This window comes from Camelina sativa, chromosome 11 (genome assembly GCF_030686135.1).
Source record: "Camelina sativa cultivar CO46 ecotype springtype chromosome 11, ASM3068613v1".
In the NCBI taxonomy this organism is placed as follows: domain Eukaryota; kingdom Viridiplantae; phylum Streptophyta; class Magnoliopsida; order Brassicales; family Brassicaceae; genus Camelina; species Camelina sativa.
The window spans coordinates 51,084,452-51,101,434 of record NC_141890.1 but is presented as its reverse complement, the minus strand read 5'-3'; the positions used below and the strand labels follow the sequence as shown (position 1 = coordinate 51,101,434).

Sequence of the window (16,983 nt, the reverse complement as noted above, 5' to 3'; positions counted from 1 at the left end):
CCAGAACCACCGGGAAACCCTGTTAGGCATGCGGACTCGCCAAAGAAGGCGACCCATCACACAAACCAGCAACCTGTAAATCATTCCCAACAGGTACTAAAGCAGTAGTCGAGGAACTACCCCCATCATGCCCTTTCAAGGCAATTTCCTCCACCGGGACTCCACCCCCAGCCACAAAAGATCCGCCGGAGCGCCCAACACTCACCGTCTCCACTCGTAACCGCTTCCCATTCATCATCATCGGATCCTTCTCAGGTACAGGTCTAAAAATCAATCCCTTACCAGGCTTATTAGACCGGACATGTTTGGACTTCGGTCCATTAGTCTTCCCTTGTGCCCGATGGGCCTTATCCTCAGCAAGCCCATTACGAGGAAGGCTACTCATATTATTCAAGCCTATGTCATCCGTGCCATCCTTTCCTTGCGTAACACCCTTCCCGATATGCAATATAAGAGCCTTCATAACATTTTCCTTATTCGACCCAGAGTGAATATTCGCCACCGTAGTATCACAGAAAATCTCATTTTCCTCCAATCCCCCGAAATTATTGGAAAGTACAATATTCGCAGTTTCCTTTAGTGAGATATCTTGTAATTGCCGCTCGCCACCTCCCCGCGAGCCACCGACAGTAAAAGCAACAACCATTTGTGGCGGTGCTATTCTCCGACCATTCCTTCTGACCACTGTAAAACCATCCACACCCTTATTTCCTTCGTGAACTGCCTGAACTTCCTTCTGTAGTGGCGGAACCACAACCTCTTTTGCAACAACTTTTCGAGGACAGGTGTGTACCAAATGCCCATACACACCACAACCTGAACTTATTTTACTCAACCCTTCATAGAAGACAAAGTATCTTTCACTATTAATCTGCACCGTACCCTTCAACGGCCTCCGTAGATCCACCTCCACACAGATCCTAGCAAAACGTGCTCTCTCAAACTGCAGCGTGTTTAGGTCCACTCAAACCGGTTTCCCTAACCCCTTAGCGATACTCACCATAATAGACCGATGATAGAAGTTCAAAGTTATGTTCGATACCCTGATCCATACCGGTGTCGTTAGAATTTCATCTTTCAGAGGATCAAACTCTGCAGACCATGCTTGCACCATCAGATAACTCCCAAACGCCTTCCATGGTCCCCCAGTTAACGCTGCCAGATATTCCTCCTCCCTCTCAAAACGTACCATAAAAAACTGTCGTGGGAGGTCTAACACATGCATCTCACCGCTTGGTTTCCACATCTCACGCAATTTTCGATTCAATGCCGAGATCGAGACATCTCGCCCTAGAACCTTCACTATCATGCACTGTTTCCACAGTCCATTCATAGCCTCCAAGACTTCCTTGCCTATAGTAATAGCTGGCTTCCCATCTTCCCCACAAGAAAATTCCAGATTCACTCGAGCAGTCACAAAATCATCACCAATCACTGGCTTCGAGGAAAGTCTCCCTCCTCTAAGGCTACCTCTGACCTTACTCACCCACAAACCTCCAGCATCCGGTGGATCACCCAACGAAGGCCCCTTTTCTCCAATATCCAGCATGTTCGTATTCGTCGCCGTCGCCATCATTCTCTCTTATGCTGTTGGAAAATAAATACTGGTAATAATTTAATTTTTATTATTTTCCTTACACTAAATGTAGCAAATCTCTATTTGCAATTTTGTTTGTCTTATTTGTAAACAAAAATTTATATTGCTAACCTATATATATATATATATATATATTACTTCTAAGTTCTAAGTTCTACTTCTAACCATGCGGTTTATTATTATTTTTTTTTTAAACAAAAACTTTTTTTGTTACTGTTGTTTCCTGCTTGGCTGCTTGGTTTTTAAGCCTACGAGTGGTTTTTTTTTTGGTGAACAGCCTACGAGTGGTTTGGAAGTGGTTTTTTTTTTGGTTTACAGCCTACGAGTGGTTTGGAAGTCAAATAGTCAATACCAAAGTGGTTTAATAGTACAATATAGATATAGTATACCCAAAAGAACGTAAACGTATCATCCAAATATTTGCATTCTGCTAAAAAAGGTATTGATTAAAAATCTGAATGATTTTTGATTTGTTTCGTATTTTGCTAACACAATTTTTTATATATGGTTAGAAAATAACTTAAGTTTTAATTGAAAGATTTTTGAGTTTAGATTTGTATATATAGACGATATATGGTACCTCGTGCAATCCCAACCAACGGTCAACGAGTAAATTTTATAGAACTAACAATTGCATAGAAATATTATCCAATCCGTTTTCTCGATTATTCAATAATTCTTTTAATACTCAATCTAGGTTGTAACAATTTCGTAGAAACAATAATCATTATCTGACATTGTCGGTGTTTTCTCAAAAAATTTAATAATGTTTAAAATGATAAAGGTTCTTGAAAGTAAAATAGTTCATTCCATTATATTTCTTTTGTTTAAATAGTGTTGTTTTATAAATTTAATTTTGTTTTACAAAATATGTCGGTTTGTATTTTCAATACAATTTGTAAGATGAAATATTTTTTAATCCATATTCTTTCAATTTATTAATTTATAAAAGATATTTGTAGAAAATTACAATAGTTTTTAAAATTTGTGCCGAATTGCTTCATGTCATAATGAAATTATTGTTGAAACTGAGAAGTATAAGAGAATTATATTTCTAAAATAAATTTTTGAGTTGAGTACGTGAATTTGTTTTTGGAGTGTTAAAAGTTATAACACAATAAAAACTCTGCAAATACAAAATCCAAGTGTTATAAAGGAGTTTGATTAACAAAACAAAAAATGCTTTGATTATTTTTTTGGTCAAGACTAGGTTTGATTTATCTACTAAAATTTGTAAAAATTGAATATTCGTTTACGGAATTTGATGTTACTAAGTCAAAATTAAGTTATAGTCAACCATTTTAGCCGTCAAACGAGGCCCCCATCCTCTTTGAATAGCGTATGTATACTAAATTTACTATAGTCTATAAATATGAAGCTTTAAAAAGTGATATTTTTTTTTGCATTATAGTCAATGAGCAAAATTAGAAGATTTAATAATGAATATAACGATTTATTATCTCTCATTTGCATAGACCGAAAGATATACGCTAAGAACACGTGCAGAGATATCAAAGCTAAAGAGTAAAAACTAAAAGAAGCCAGAACTTGTAGCTCGTTTGGTTTGAGGGTTACCACTTCATGAGTTCAAGTCACGGCATCGAATAAGAAGAGACAAAGACTAAAAGAAAGTCACTAACAAAAGACAATGTTTTAGAAAAAATATCAATAACGACATGTTTTGAAGTTTTGGTTTGGTTTCAAAAAAAATTGAAAAGTTATTTTGAGTTTTTAAAAAAATTTAGACTATAGAACACTAAGAAAGAGACAACGAACGCCACATGTCGCGTGTCCATGAAACACTACATAATGATATCACTTATAGTTTGGTCCATTCATTTAATTGCGTTAGTATGCAGCGTTCCCCTACAATTAAAGTTATAAACCAATTCGAACGGTTTCAAATTAACTCCACATATCCCCAGTCAGCTTTAAATTTCGGAATGTTACGTATCAAACCTATATGTAAACATGCCATAACGCAGAAACATTGAAATGAGAAAATTTAAACTGAAAAAAGTTGAAGCGAAAAAGAGTACAATACAACTGAGTTTTTGACCTAATCAGTTACTAAAGAACTTACCGAGACTCCTAGCATGAAAAAAGAAAGGAAAAGTAAATGCTAAAAATAATGAAAGTAATATACAAGAGAACAAGTCAATGAGAAACTAACTTGGGGCTAACAACTGAACCGGTTCGGATCCTAAATCTCTGCTCTAATTAAGGCCCTATTTCTTCAAAAACTTGGTACAGCTTGTGGGGACTGAACCAGCTGGTTTAAACCGGTTTCGTTGTCACTGGCTGGCTCCTTCTTCCGCCTCATCTCCATGACTTTCCGGTGGTGGTTGGAGTGGAGCTCACTCGAGAATGTCGGGCTACAAGCGGGTCTGTATTCGGGTAGTAAACGACCCGACTTATACCGGACACCGCACGCATTGCACAAGGTCTTAGCTCCCATTGGGCCGGCTCTCCACTGGGGAGTTTTCTGAACGCCGCAGTGGCTGCACCTCCGCTGAGGCTGCAGCAGCTGACCGCAGAAAGCTGACTCGGCAGACCTTTTCTTATGCTTCTTGGGAAAGGGTGGCCTCTCCAACGTGACCATAGGATCGAGCAGCTCAGAGCCGGAGAACCACGGGCTGGAAGGACCGGAAGAGGAGGAGGAGGAGGTCGAACCGGACGAGGAAGGACCGGAAGAGGACGATGAACCAAGTGACCAGGACTTGACTCCGTTGCGGTGACGTTTGCTACGGGCTTTAGCCGGAACAGGGGATTTGAAACAGGACTCTTCCGTGGCAGGAGTGACAGGGTGTTTACGGTCACCAGTCAACCACGCCGGTTTCTCAATCGGGGTTCCAGTGAGGTTTGGACCCGAGTATTCCGTGAAGGAGTCCTCCACGAAATGAGATAGCCACTCAAGGTTGGCTAAATCATCCGCCTTCACCCAAAAAAAAACAGAGACAAATCTCAACTAGAGGGAAAAAAAAGAAATCAAACAAAGTATTCTCCAAATATCTAACTTAAATTAAGTAATTACCGGAACAGAGAGTTCGCTTCCGAAGTCGTCACAGCCGGAGAAGTCGTTGCTCCGACGAGGGAGAGCGTCACCGGCGACGTCGTTGAGTTCGTCACGGGCCATGTCTTGATGTTCTTGAGGGTTGAGGAGGACAGTGTCGTCGTCGGCGAAAACGTCGTCGTTAGACAAGTCAAGCAAGTCGTCAACGGAGAAATCGTCGGCATTCTGAGCGGTGGTGGTGGTGGTGACGGCAAGAAAGTCTTCGAAAACCGGAGGAGTGGTTTTGAAAGCCATCTCTTTCCTGATGCTGCTCTTCAACGCTGCTTGTTCCATTTTTCCTATCGAGAAAACCCTAAACAACAACAACAACAACAACAACAAGAAAAGGAAAATAGAATTCAATCTTTGATATCAAATATAAATTCACATTCTTTTTTTCAAACGAAACGTAAAAAAAACGTTCCTTTTTTCCCCAATTCCAAGAGAAAGAACGAGAGAAAATAAAAATGAAAATTGCGAACCCCAAAAAAAAAAAAAAAAAAGAAGCAGACCGGAAAACGACCCACACAAAACAGAGTAAGTCACGTGACTGAAATGAAAAACCAAATTCAAGAGACATACGAGAGAGAGAGAGAGTAAGAGAGAGAGAGAGAGAGACCCTTGAACGAAAGAAAACCCTAAAACAAAAGACAAACACAGGAGGAGAGGAATCAGGAAAAGTACCTTGAGACAGAATAAGAACGAACGAGAGAGACGAGGAGGAAGGAGCGGTGGCGAGAAGAAGAAGAAGAAGAAGAAAAGATCTTAAAAGAATAAGAAAAAAAGGAAAAAAAAAAAAAATGGGTCAAGAAGAGATGGTTATGTGAGTTTGGTAAAGCATTCAATTTGGTAATCTCAGCCTCTCCCTTTTGTCTACTAAAAACTCCCCCCTTTTCTTATCTCTCTCTAAAAACGCTTTTTTACTTTCTCTCTTTTTTTTTTCTTCCTTTTAAATAATAAAAGGGGAGGGGGGGGGGGCAGAAAAGTATTTTTCTAAGAATGGGAAATTACAGAACCGGCAATAAATCTATAAAAATTTGTGTATGTGTGTGAGAGAGAGTATTATCAGTAGATTCTGTGTATAAATTCTTGACGCGTATTTACGTGAATGAAAAACAACAAAATAAATATTATATTTCTAAAACACGGCACTTTTCATTATTACAGAGAAAAAATAAGATCTTTCTTCTTCTTCGTTACTGAATCTGAGTCAGTCAGTCATTCAGAGATAGCGTATTTATCCTCCTGCTGGCAATTTCTTTCCTTTGTTCTATTCTATCAGATTAAAATAATTTGGATATTTATTTACTTGTTTTTACTTTTCCTCAGTTATAGAAATAAGGATAGAAAAATTTAAATAAAATAATAATAAAAAAAAGTAGCAGGGTTATGCCTAGTTTGCCCTTGACCGCATTGATCGCCGCTAATCTTGGGGGAATTATCCTTCCCGCTCATTGGTTTTTTGATTTTTACATTTTTTGAGTTTAAAGTTAAAAATGTTTCCCCCAACTACAGAGAGTATAATTGTATTTAATTTTATGATTAAAGAGGGATGAAATAACGAGAACAACCCCTGAAAGATGTAATAATGGAGAAAGAAAAGCATGTCTTCGGAGTAAAGGCAAAGTGAGAAACTGAGATGATTCAGAAACCGAAGACTAATGGCGGGGCCAACTTTTTTTTCTTTGTCCTTGTAGTTAACTACTCTTCTCTCTCTCCAAACTACACAGTGACACACCCACGAGAAAATGATTCTTCTTTCTCTCTCTGACATTATCCTTCACTCTTTTCTTTAATAAAAAGATTTAAAAAAATAAATACATTATTATTCTTCATATAATAAAATCTATTATATTGAGACAACAAATAATTTAAAAAAATATATATATATCTGCGTAGATTCCTTCTTTTTTTGTTCTCTGTACAAATTTACCTTAATTATTCATATTGTGTAGATTCTCCCTTGTAATCTTTCCCTAACTATTTTAGTAGTAGTTGAACTGGGATAAAAATCTTTTAGTAATTATTACCATCATCCAAATTGGAGTACATATCTATCACTACTTTTGTTTTTTTTGGTTGAACAATAGTTTTTCTTGGCATTTTGTATGCAATACAGAATCTGCATTTTGTATAATAATAAAAACTGTTGAATTCTAGAGCAATGGAAATCTCCCCAGTTTTGGAAAATGCGTGTGATGATTAATTATAACATCCCAACAAATTTATACTCCCTCCGTTTTAATATATTGGATGTTTTGAGGTTTATTTGGTGTTTCAAAATATAGGATGCTTCTTATCCCTATGTAAAATTAATATTATTTTATTTTTTTAAAGTGTTTTATCTTTAAAATTTATTGTTTTTAGTTTCCAAGATTACAACTTACGATACAGTTGACAAAGTTTAATTTTTCAGATTTATTTTTTTTAGTCCCAAAAAAGTTTCTTCTCAACACCCACTATAAAACCGGAACAGTTGTTACTTCTACATATCAAAATAAAATAAATTTATTTTAAACACTCGAATGGATCAAAAAAAAAAATCAGAAGGAAAAAAAATCAAAGAAGAAGAATATGCTTAACCCAATCGCCCAATAAGTGCAAGCAACCCTCGAAACTTTGATTTAAACAAAAAGATCTATTTCCACGAAGGATCGATTGATCCCAACAAAGAAGTAGAAGAGGCTATGTTGGTTATGTTAAAGATTTATGTGCCAAGTCTTTTTTAGCTTCTCTTTCTTCTCTATTGTTCTATGTGAGTTTCTTTCTTCTGGTTTCTTACGATGTTTAAGGAACTAATAAGACTATAAAAATAAAAATAATCTAAATAAAATATTTTTGCCATTTCGAATAATCTTATTGATCTGCCCACTAAGTCAAAATCTTAAATTTTAAAATCAAATAAAAATCAATCATAATTTAATCAACAAGAAGTCTCCATCTACTGGAAGTGCCGATCATTAACATTATCCAAACACATGACAATAATAATTAAAAAGAAAAACAACAACAACAAAAACAAAACAGCATAAAGCGATTTTTCAGGAAAAAAAAACAGAGCAGTTCACGAGTTCGACAAATTTAGTGTGTTCAACACACTTTTGACTAATAAAGGATCACAACTTATTTGTATAGGAAGTTGATCATCTCTTTCCAACACCGATTTGCTCATATGTGGTGTTTTGTACTTGTTTGATCCTCCAACTTTCATAATCTCTTGCATGCACAATTGAAGAGTTAGGAAAATATGGTTTACCTTTTCCGTAGAGTAGTTTTCAAAAGACTCTTCTACCGCACGAACAAGATCTTCGATGGTTTTTGGACACTCTTTATGCTGTAACGATTGAATAGCACTAAAAAATCCAAGATCTAAAATATTTAGATCCGGTGAGTTTGGTGGCTGACACATCAACTGGATATCAAAACCATTACTTGATGCAACTTCTCGGAAATCTTTATCCCCACATTCAATATGTGTTCTTGCATTATCTTGTTGGATGAAGATAGTTTTCCCTCGATCTTCTAGTGGCCACTTTTCATGAATAACAGAAAGAACCTTTTCAATCAAACATGCTTTTATATCTTCTCTTTTGACCGATGTTACTGCCTTTAGTTCCAAAGTTCCAGCTTCTCTATTTTTACTTCGTCTCTTAGCTGGCTCCATAGTAACAAAAGGAAATATTCCAATCTTTCCAGAAAATATCTCCGTTCCTTCCTCGTCAAACCTTGGACGAGCCATAGCAGCTAAGAACATTACTTTTCCAATGTAATTCTTACTTTGACATGTACATAGCGGCTCTTCTTCAGTCGGAAGTAAATAATAGTTCTCCGTCTTCTTTGTCATGTAGAACCATTTTTCATCGATATGCACCATATTGTACATATCAACAAACTTTGGTTCATGAGGTATAGTATGTTTATCCAACATAGAAATGCAAAATTGTAGTTTACCTTTCAGATTGTCTTCCTTCAAATGAGGCTTGATGCTATTGGTATGACGTCGAATAAACCCTTCTTTTTTCCGTCTAAATAATGTTGTAAGACTCACATTCATAGCTATGGCCATCGACCTCAAAGTTGTTCGTTTATGGAGCGGAATATCAGTGACTTGGTGTGGCTCAATCAAGATTATTTTGCGACCACAATTTATAGATCTGCGGTGAGATACATCCACTGTTCCAGTATTATGAACCGTTTCTATTGCTCTTCGCCAAATCTTTTGCACCATTAGTATAGGCACCGAAAAGTAATTAGAAACTTCTCTGGTAACAGTTCTTCCAAGCACTCCATCATTACTCCTCATTAGTAAAGCATTGAAAATCATCCATCGCTCTTCATTTGATAGATTTTTTCTGGTTTGTCCCGAATGTTGTACATTTTCGTTTTCTGTTTTAAGAAGATAGATTTAAGAAAACAAATTAGAAATTAAACTGTTTAAGTCATGACGTTAAACTATGTAACAACAAAATCGTAACTAATTTTAAAAGAGCCTAAATAACTGGAATAATAGAACAATTAGAAAATTATCCTCAAACAAAGAATATGAGAACGTGACTAATTAAGAAGAATTAACAGAGAAAAAGTAGAAACTAAAAAATTAATCAGTAACTAACTTCAGTTTATTATGCCAAAAATAAAAAACAAAAAATACCTGGAACAACTGCAAAGTCTCCATTGCCATTGCTAAAAGCTTCTTCTGTCAGTGGGATTTCGTTTAAATCAAACAAAAAATTATTCTCATTATTTAGTAGTGACATACTCAAATCATAATTTAGAATTGTGAAATAAAAGGTAGAAACTATTCTAATTTTGAAACTTAAATAAGCATCACAGATTCACAAAATATTTACATTGGCTCCAATGTAAAATTTTTGAATTTTAAGTTTAAAAACAATTATGTAAAACGTTGGCTCTATTTTTTTCAAGTAATTCAGATTCATCAAAATTTTACTTTGCCTCCATTGTGTAAATGATGTTTAGTATTTCTTTTTATTAATTGAGATTTTTTTTGCGTTTTTGGGCAAAATAATTAAGCACCTTTTGCCTACTTTAATTGCTTCTAACTACTTTAGTTAAGTGTTTTAATTAAATAAGTATTTTTCTTACTCTGTGTGTTAAACTCAAAACATCCAATATATTGAAAGGAGGGAGTATCAAATTTGAATTGACAATACTTTCTTTTTTTTTCTTTCTTCCAAATTATGCATACCACATTTTTTAAGAAGTTTTGTTTTCAGTTTTAAAAGATTGAGTTAAATGATGATACTAGTAAATAAATTAAATGCAATCCTAGGAAAGTTTTAATTTTGTGAAGTAAAAAAGGGAACAATAAAAAAAAGATATTTGGAGCCGAGCCGCCAGCTTGTAGTAATAGCCACGTGTAGTGCTGACGTGCCGTGGTCTGTTTGGCTGTGTCTCATGCGTTTGACGTGAGTCGACCAATCAGAATTCCCCGACGGCTCTAATCTTTTTCTTCCATAATAAATTAAACCCTTTTTCCTTTTTTTTCTTTTTGGGTCAGAATTATTATTATAGAAGGAAAAAAAAAAAAAAAAATCACAAACTTGCCTAATTTTCCGCTTAGAATACGGTACGGTATAATTCAAACATTCTTACGCGGAGTCATAAATCACACACACTCGGTTTGTATTGTGTCAACGATTTTGGCTAATTTTTGGACAAAATGTACTCTTTGTTATAACTAAATCCTGGACTACAATACCCTCGACGTATTCGTCGGCAGAGCTGCGTTTTCTAATTTTGATGGGGTCTTTTATGTTTTATGTTTTTTTTTTTTTTTTGGTTCTTTCTTCTTCATTTTAATATTTTGAAATGTCTAATGAAAGCAGAGGAAGAAAAGGAGAGAGAAGTCCCACGAGAACTGTTAGCCAGTTTTTAATCTTCCATCTCTTTCCTATGGACCGTACCTAATTATATATCAAGCGCGGATTTGTTAAATTTTAATTTACAAACACTTGTTTGGTTTTTTATGTTTTAAGCCATAGAAGCAAGGAAAAAAAAAATCAAATTTGAAACTTGGAGCCGCCCACAAACATATACACGAATGGAGCGGGAAAATCATTCGGTTTTGTCACATACTGTGAGACCTGACCCGCCCCACGTCCGTAGTAGTAGTCTTCTTAATTAACTATAACATTCTCACCTTATATAAAATTTTCTTATACTAATTTTAAACGACCATTATCTCTCACCTCATAGCAAATCTTTATTTATATTTATTGTATATATGACACGAGTTTGTATAATTTAAATTATATAAAAGATGTATGAGACAAGAAGAGGTCGTCATCTATCTACTCAATAGTGTTGACTTTTAAAATGGCGCCATTTTCTTTATAGAGAGGCCAATTCTTGTGAATAGTTCAACATCTTGACCATTTTAATAGTTGAACTCGGTGCTATTGCTAGGTCTATTCGTCGGAGGTTCTAAGTTCGCTTACTGTCCACCTCTTTTTGTTTTGATATATTTCTTTTTCTATAAACCCTTGGTTTTCGTTTTGAAGTGGGCCTTAGAGAATCAAACACTCAAAGTCATTTTCTTCCATCTTTTTTTGTCGTTTCATATGGGCTGGCCCAGTTTGAAAAGCCCATGCAAACTAGCGTGATTAACTGGACCTGAAGCGAAACATATGCATAGTCGTTTCTTCTTGTCTAGTTTGGTGTCTCATCCAAGCGGCATTCTTATCAAATTAATCACATAACTGATTAAATTATCGCGGTACTATCATAATCTATTCGCACTATCTGAGTTCACACACTATTTTCAAAATAATTTGAAACCGGTCTGTGTTTTGCAATAACGAATGATTTTGTGATCGTGGGACAATGGGCACTACATCTACAGTACATGATAGACTTGATAGTCTTCTCTTTTTATGCTGCGACACTAAAAAAATAAAGTTCAGTTTGGAAAGCTTGATGTTGTGGAGGGACCTAAAATAAGACTTCTGTTTTGTCTCCCTGAAATGCAATGATGCAATTGCAAATTGTCTCTCAGACGCGTCACTCTCTTATTGGTTCTTAGATAACATTCCCGTGCCCCCACTTGGTGTTGTGATATTAAAGTGGCTTCTTTTACCACCATCCGTCTTCAAGATTCTTTCTCTACGTGCAATAACATCAAAGTTCTTTGACCCAAAGAAAAAAAAAAAAAAAAAAAAAAAAAAAACAAGAGGAATTCAGTTTTTGAAAAGATAAATTTGGAAGACAAGGTGCGAGACAAGGTGCGAGGTGGTACGGAACAGAAATCAATCAGTTGGCTTTAGCCGTATACGGTTTGATGGGACCAATTCAATTATATTACAATGTTATAAATGTAAATTACATAAACTTTAACAAAACAACAAAAGAAGGTAAATTACATAATGCATGATTTGTATGTATCTTTCACAGAGTCTTCCCCCATGCACTTACCATTTCATTCTCCTTAACCACGATAATTAATCAGAATTGGTATTAGCTCGTTTTCCGATTCGTTTTTGCATCTCGTTATCATCATGGCATTATTGAGGTGACGTAAATTGAATAATGAAAAAGAGCCTAAGGAATAAATTGGGAAAGAAGAGTTCTTTAGGTCCCAAACATAAAAAACCTGCAGAAATGAAGACGCAGACCAATTTTGCACCTTTTGCTGTTCCTTCCTCCACTCACCCCTCGTAATCTGTAGAATTTACCCCCTTTCTCACTCTCTCTAGCAAAAGGATCCAAATACACACGTATTATATTGATCCCGTGTAAACTTAAGTGTATTCATTTTACACTGAGTGATAGTAAACTTTTGGAATTGTATAAGAAATTCCCGTGAAATGTGGCTAAACAATGCACACGATAAATACGATGCAAAAACGATATGTGAATAAGAAACACTTTTGGAGAAACTTGATATCAAGACATTTATGTAAATAATCGAATATCGTAGTGAGAATGAGACTGAAAGTATAAATTAATCCATGTGAATATATGGTTTTGCAGTAGATTAGGACGTCTCATATATGTATCAAGTGTACTAATTGATATCAATCATAGCAATGAAATGATACCATATACATATATCACTACTAAAAATGGCTCAAATTGAAACATATTTGTTAAAGACATGTGCATGTCTGATTTTTGTCCCCAAAGGCACATGAAACCTCATTAATACATGTCTTCACCAAAATTCCAATATAAAGGTTTAAAAAAACTTGTCCACTAAATTAAACGTCAAACATAAAAATAAAGTAATGTCAAAAGGTGACAAGAACAAGGCTGAGTTTAACGATCACAGTTGAAAACTGCCAGCTGGGAAGCTGTTGATGTGAGCTTTTAAAGAGACAGGCTCATTGACTTTTTTACAGTTGAAAATTGGAGTATATTATTATTACATTCAAATAACCCAACATTACAATGAGAACTTCTCTTCTAGAAAAAACTGTTATAAATAATAAAAGACCAGGTAACAAGTGATGAGTTTATAAAGGAAACATTATCTCCCGTTAATTACTTTTTCACAACACAGATTAGTACGTTATACTCTCCTCCTCGGAAGATTGACTTGAAACCCTAATTCTAACGTAAGGATCTAAAAAAAAAAAGGTTTTGAATTGCTTTTCTCTCTATGTGGAATTCAAGATCTTGGGTTGGAGAAAAAGTGCGTACCTGTCATGAAAGTGTTCATGGGAGTAGGATAATTGAGAGAGGCAGGATCGATGTAATGATCTGAAGTGGAGCCAACGACTCCATTGTTGCAGCTCACGTTTGGGCTTGATGAAGAGGCCGATGGGCCTGCGGCTATGTGATTCAACGGCTGAGATCCACCGCCTGAGGAGCTTCTCTCGGCCGGGCCTTGATCGTAGAGAATACCTTTGAAGACGTGACCGCCTATACTCACAGCTGTTTTGTACGCATACTCCTCTTCTTCATCATCTACTGAACTCACACGCACGCACCGGAAAATTGCCGGCGAGCTAACTTCCGGCGGAAAGCTCCCAATCTCTAACCCTAGGTGTGTACCAAATAATAACAGGTTTGATTATTAATTAAGAAGAAAAGGGCTTAGCAAAAAAAAATATTATAAACATTATAATAAATATCAAGATCGGCGAGAACAGTTTCTTCCTGTCAATCCAAGAGTCAGTTTTACTCATATACAGTATATTCATATATAAACAAATAAATAAAAGAAGAAAATTATTGAACATTTTTTTTCTTTATCGAAAATGGAAAAAGAAGAACAAAAAAGCTGATCAAACAGAATAGGGTTTCTGTTTCTGCAATTGAATACAAAACTCTCACTATTACGTTCAGATTTGAATAACTCCATGAATACAAAAGTAACAAAGAGCATAAAATAAAATTAAAAAATAGTGATACCTGAGGAGGTGTTGTTAGAAGGTATACGAGTACAGACAAGGGAATTGGATCTCGACGGGAAATGCTCTCTCTGCCGTTTAGGGACGCTCTCAACCTGCGGCTGTGACTGCGACTGCGGTTGTTGACCTGATGATGCAAGCTGCTGCTGGCGTTCTCGGCGTTTAGCGGCAGGAACCCAGGTGCTCTTGACGTGAGTGGAACACTCGAGGCCTCGGCTCTTGCAACAAGTCCTACATCTCATGTGAGAGCAGTCTTTCTTAGCCTGATTACCACAATCCTGGCAGCTGGGTCCACCGCCGCTGCTACCGTTTCTCATCATCATCAACGCCCCGTCGGAAGTTTCCATTAAGTTCCGGTTGCTTGGTCCGACACCTAAACCTGCAGCAGAAGTGTAAAGATCCAATCTTTGTTGCTGTTGCTGCTGGAATATGATCTCTTGATTGTTTGGGTGTTGCCATAGCTCAAGGGTTCCTTTGTAAGAAGAAGGAGCGACGACATCTCCACCACCAGCGTTTGCGTTAGAGTTAGGGTTTCTGAACCAAAGCCAAGATTCTGTTCCCGAAGGAGAAGGGTTATTATTGGTTCTGTGGTCTTGGCTGTTTCCTCTTCCTCCGCCCTGTCCTAGCGAGAAAAAGCCTGCCATATTCCGACAACACCAGCCATATATTATCAATTTCGACAAGGGCTTCGCTTTTATCTACTCCTATAATAATATATCTAGACGTACAAATTAAGATCTTGACTTTCAGAGTGAGAATCTATCCAAAGATCTGAATAGAAGAAGATATAGATCTCTCTCTCTCTCTCTCTATTTCTGAGAGGATGAAGAAGACGAAAGAGATTAAATGTGTAGAGTATGTCTGTGATTTAGGGTTTGTTTAGAAATCGGAGAGAGAAAGCTTTTTTGGTACTGAGAGAAAAGTTGGTTTGTCGGTATGAAAGGGTATATTTATTTAAGGGCTTCTCGCTCTCTGTCTCTGAGAGAGATCTGTTTCTCGGCGCTCTGCAACGCCGCCATGACCTTAATACTCTCTCACTGCCTCACTTCTCCCTTCTCTTATTAAATTCTTTGTCCCCTCTCTCTTCTTTTTTGTTTGTTTTCTTTACAAAACACTTGTCCAAACAAAATATATCTCACCGTTGAAATACCACGTGTCCATGATCCTACGGTGAATATATTGCCACGTATGCAATCTTGGGCTTTTACTCTCTCCGTCTTTTCTACCGGAAAACACGCTGCCTCTTCCTTTTATTGTCTGTTTGTGTTTTACCAAAATGCTCTCAAAAACCAAAATTCTTATTATAAGTATTTTTTATTTTCTTCTTACTATAAATTATTTAACTTATATTTTTAGATCATTATCTTCTAATTTTCGGTATAGCAAAATATGAACGGGTTTTCCTATTATCAATCTGTGTAAGAGGGAAAAAAAATTAGAATTTGTCCAATGGATAATCAGTATAAAAATTAGAAATCTGTAATTCTGTATAATACCAATAAAAATTGTGTAATTAAGCTAAAATTGTTAAAATAAATCTAACTCCATTTATGGGTGTAGTTGAGGACTGAGGAGAGGAACACCAATTATCGGTATAGTTGTATCTTTTTAGATTCTCTAGTTAGATTCGATGCTATTTTTTTTTAATATTAAATCTTGTTTTTGGTTGGATATATATATCATATATATAGCGTAGTAGTGTAGCCTGTGACTTAAGTACGCATAAAGGTTGCAGCTGGAAAACAGATGCTTATCCATCTTTCCAAGGAACCAAATTACTACTCCATTATACTAGTAGTATTTGTTACTATTATAATACAAAATCTGATAATGGACACCTGTTACGTTCTCCCGGAGAACTTCTCCATTTGTGTCGTTTAATTATGCGTAAATAATATTCTCCACGGTTAAAAAATATAGAGAGTTTTAAATAAAGCATACATAAGTTTTTAATTTTAACAAGTTCAACCAATCAAAAACAATATTGCATAATATAAAATACTAAACTAATCTAAAAGTTGCATAAAAATTTGAAAAGATCATATATTATGAAACAAAAAACTTCTCTAAAACATCTTATATTTTTAAACGGAGGGAGTACTTAAAATGTTTACGTGTATACAAAATACTCTGAAATATTATTGCAAACCCATCAAACAAAAATCATTAGTTTATGTATGCAATTGTAATGTGTTTTGAGTGAATGAAAATGAGATTGAATTTGATGAGTAGATGCAATCATTTACGACCGAGAAATTAAAGATATGGATCAGTGGGCAAAAGGGAAAGTGATCGTTCTCTCGGATTTTATTCTTGTATGTAACTAAACTACAAATCCATAAATTCCAAATATATGGGTATTGGGTAATATCGATTATCAATGTAAATAGCAACAAACTCGCATAATGAAAGACTCATCATTAACCAAAAAAACTACTCCACTACTAGTAGTTTTCTTTCATTCTGGAATGTGAATCTTGAAATTAGTATAAAACAACAAATAGAAGAGTTTTCCCCAAAAAGAAAAGGTTTACTTAAAGTCTCTTCTCGAGCACTGTGTTCCTTTCTTTTAAGCTTTGAAGTTTGAATCTCTTAGGTTAAAACAAATTTTCATTAAAGTTCCTAACATTTTTTTAACGTACTGTTTAACCTTATATCCGCTTAATTAATGTCCTAGCAAATTTAAAAAAGTTCGTGGAATTTTCCACTACTTTTTTTTCTGCCATTTATCTGCACTTCAAACGCAACTAGTCATCTACCATTCTACTTGAACCGGAAGTGTAAGATGTATAAAAGAAGGAAATATGGAAAGAACTTTATAAACTGGAGAATAAAGAAAAGTGAGTTTGGAGCATAGTGTTTGTTGGCTTCTTAATATCAATTGTATATTATATATACCAGAAAAAAAAAAAAAAAAAAAAAAAAGATGACCTTCTTAATTTATATATACTCTCTTACAT

The 16,983-nt window shown here is 35.5% G+C and overlaps 4 protein-coding genes across 8 annotated transcripts; all 4 read right to left on the bottom strand.

Moving 5' to 3' along the window:
* Window positions 1-22: 22 nt before the first annotated feature.
* On the bottom strand, window positions 23-1,573 carry LOC147935663 (uncharacterized). Its single transcript, XM_087473087.1, has 2 exons — window positions 1,001-1,573; window positions 23-943 (listed from the first exon to the last, which is right to left on the bottom strand). The coding sequence occupies exons 1-2, from the start codon at window positions 1,571-1,573 to the stop codon at window positions 23-25; spliced, it is 1,494 nt and encodes a 497-aa protein (XP_087329213.1).
* A 2,014-nt stretch (window positions 1,574-3,587) lies between these two features.
* On the bottom strand, window positions 3,588-5,678 carry LOC104727408 (GATA transcription factor 5). The gene is made up of 3 exons (XM_087471197.1): window positions 5,334-5,678; window positions 4,632-4,962; window positions 3,588-4,532 (listed from the first exon to the last, which is right to left on the bottom strand). Exons 2-3 carry the CDS (start codon window positions 4,941-4,943, stop codon window positions 3,834-3,836), a joined length of 1,011 nt encoding a protein of 336 aa, XP_087327323.1. The 5' UTR covers window positions 4,944-4,962; window positions 5,334-5,678; the 3' UTR covers window positions 3,588-3,833.
* Window positions 5,679-7,713: 2,035 nt separating this feature from the next.
* Window positions 7,714-8,991, bottom strand: LOC147935662 (uncharacterized). Its single transcript, XM_087473086.1, has one exon. The coding sequence runs from the start codon at window positions 8,971-8,973 to the stop codon at window positions 7,714-7,716; it is 1,260 nt and encodes a 419-aa protein (XP_087329212.1). The 5' UTR covers window positions 8,974-8,991.
* Window positions 8,992-11,950: 2,959 nt separating this feature from the next.
* Window positions 11,951-15,129, bottom strand: LOC104727407 (protein SHORT INTERNODES-like). 5 transcript variants are annotated; one of them, XM_087471195.1, is made up of 5 exons: window positions 14,752-15,048; window positions 14,025-14,660; window positions 13,311-13,652; window positions 12,295-12,360; window positions 11,951-12,209 (listed from the first exon to the last, which is right to left on the bottom strand). In XM_087471195.1, exons 2-4 carry the CDS (start codon window positions 14,368-14,370, stop codon window positions 12,317-12,319), a joined length of 732 nt encoding a protein of 243 aa, XP_087327321.1. In that variant the 5' UTR covers window positions 14,371-14,660; window positions 14,752-15,048; the 3' UTR covers window positions 11,951-12,209; window positions 12,295-12,316. The 5 variants fall into 5 exon arrangements, with proteins under 5 accessions (XP_087327321.1, XP_087327320.1, XP_010444807.1 ...); XM_087471194.1 differs by having other exon boundaries at window positions 11,951-12,360; window positions 14,752-15,101; XM_010446505.3 differs by having other exon boundaries at window positions 11,951-12,360; window positions 14,025-15,120.
* Window positions 15,130-16,983: the final 1,854 nt, after the last annotated feature.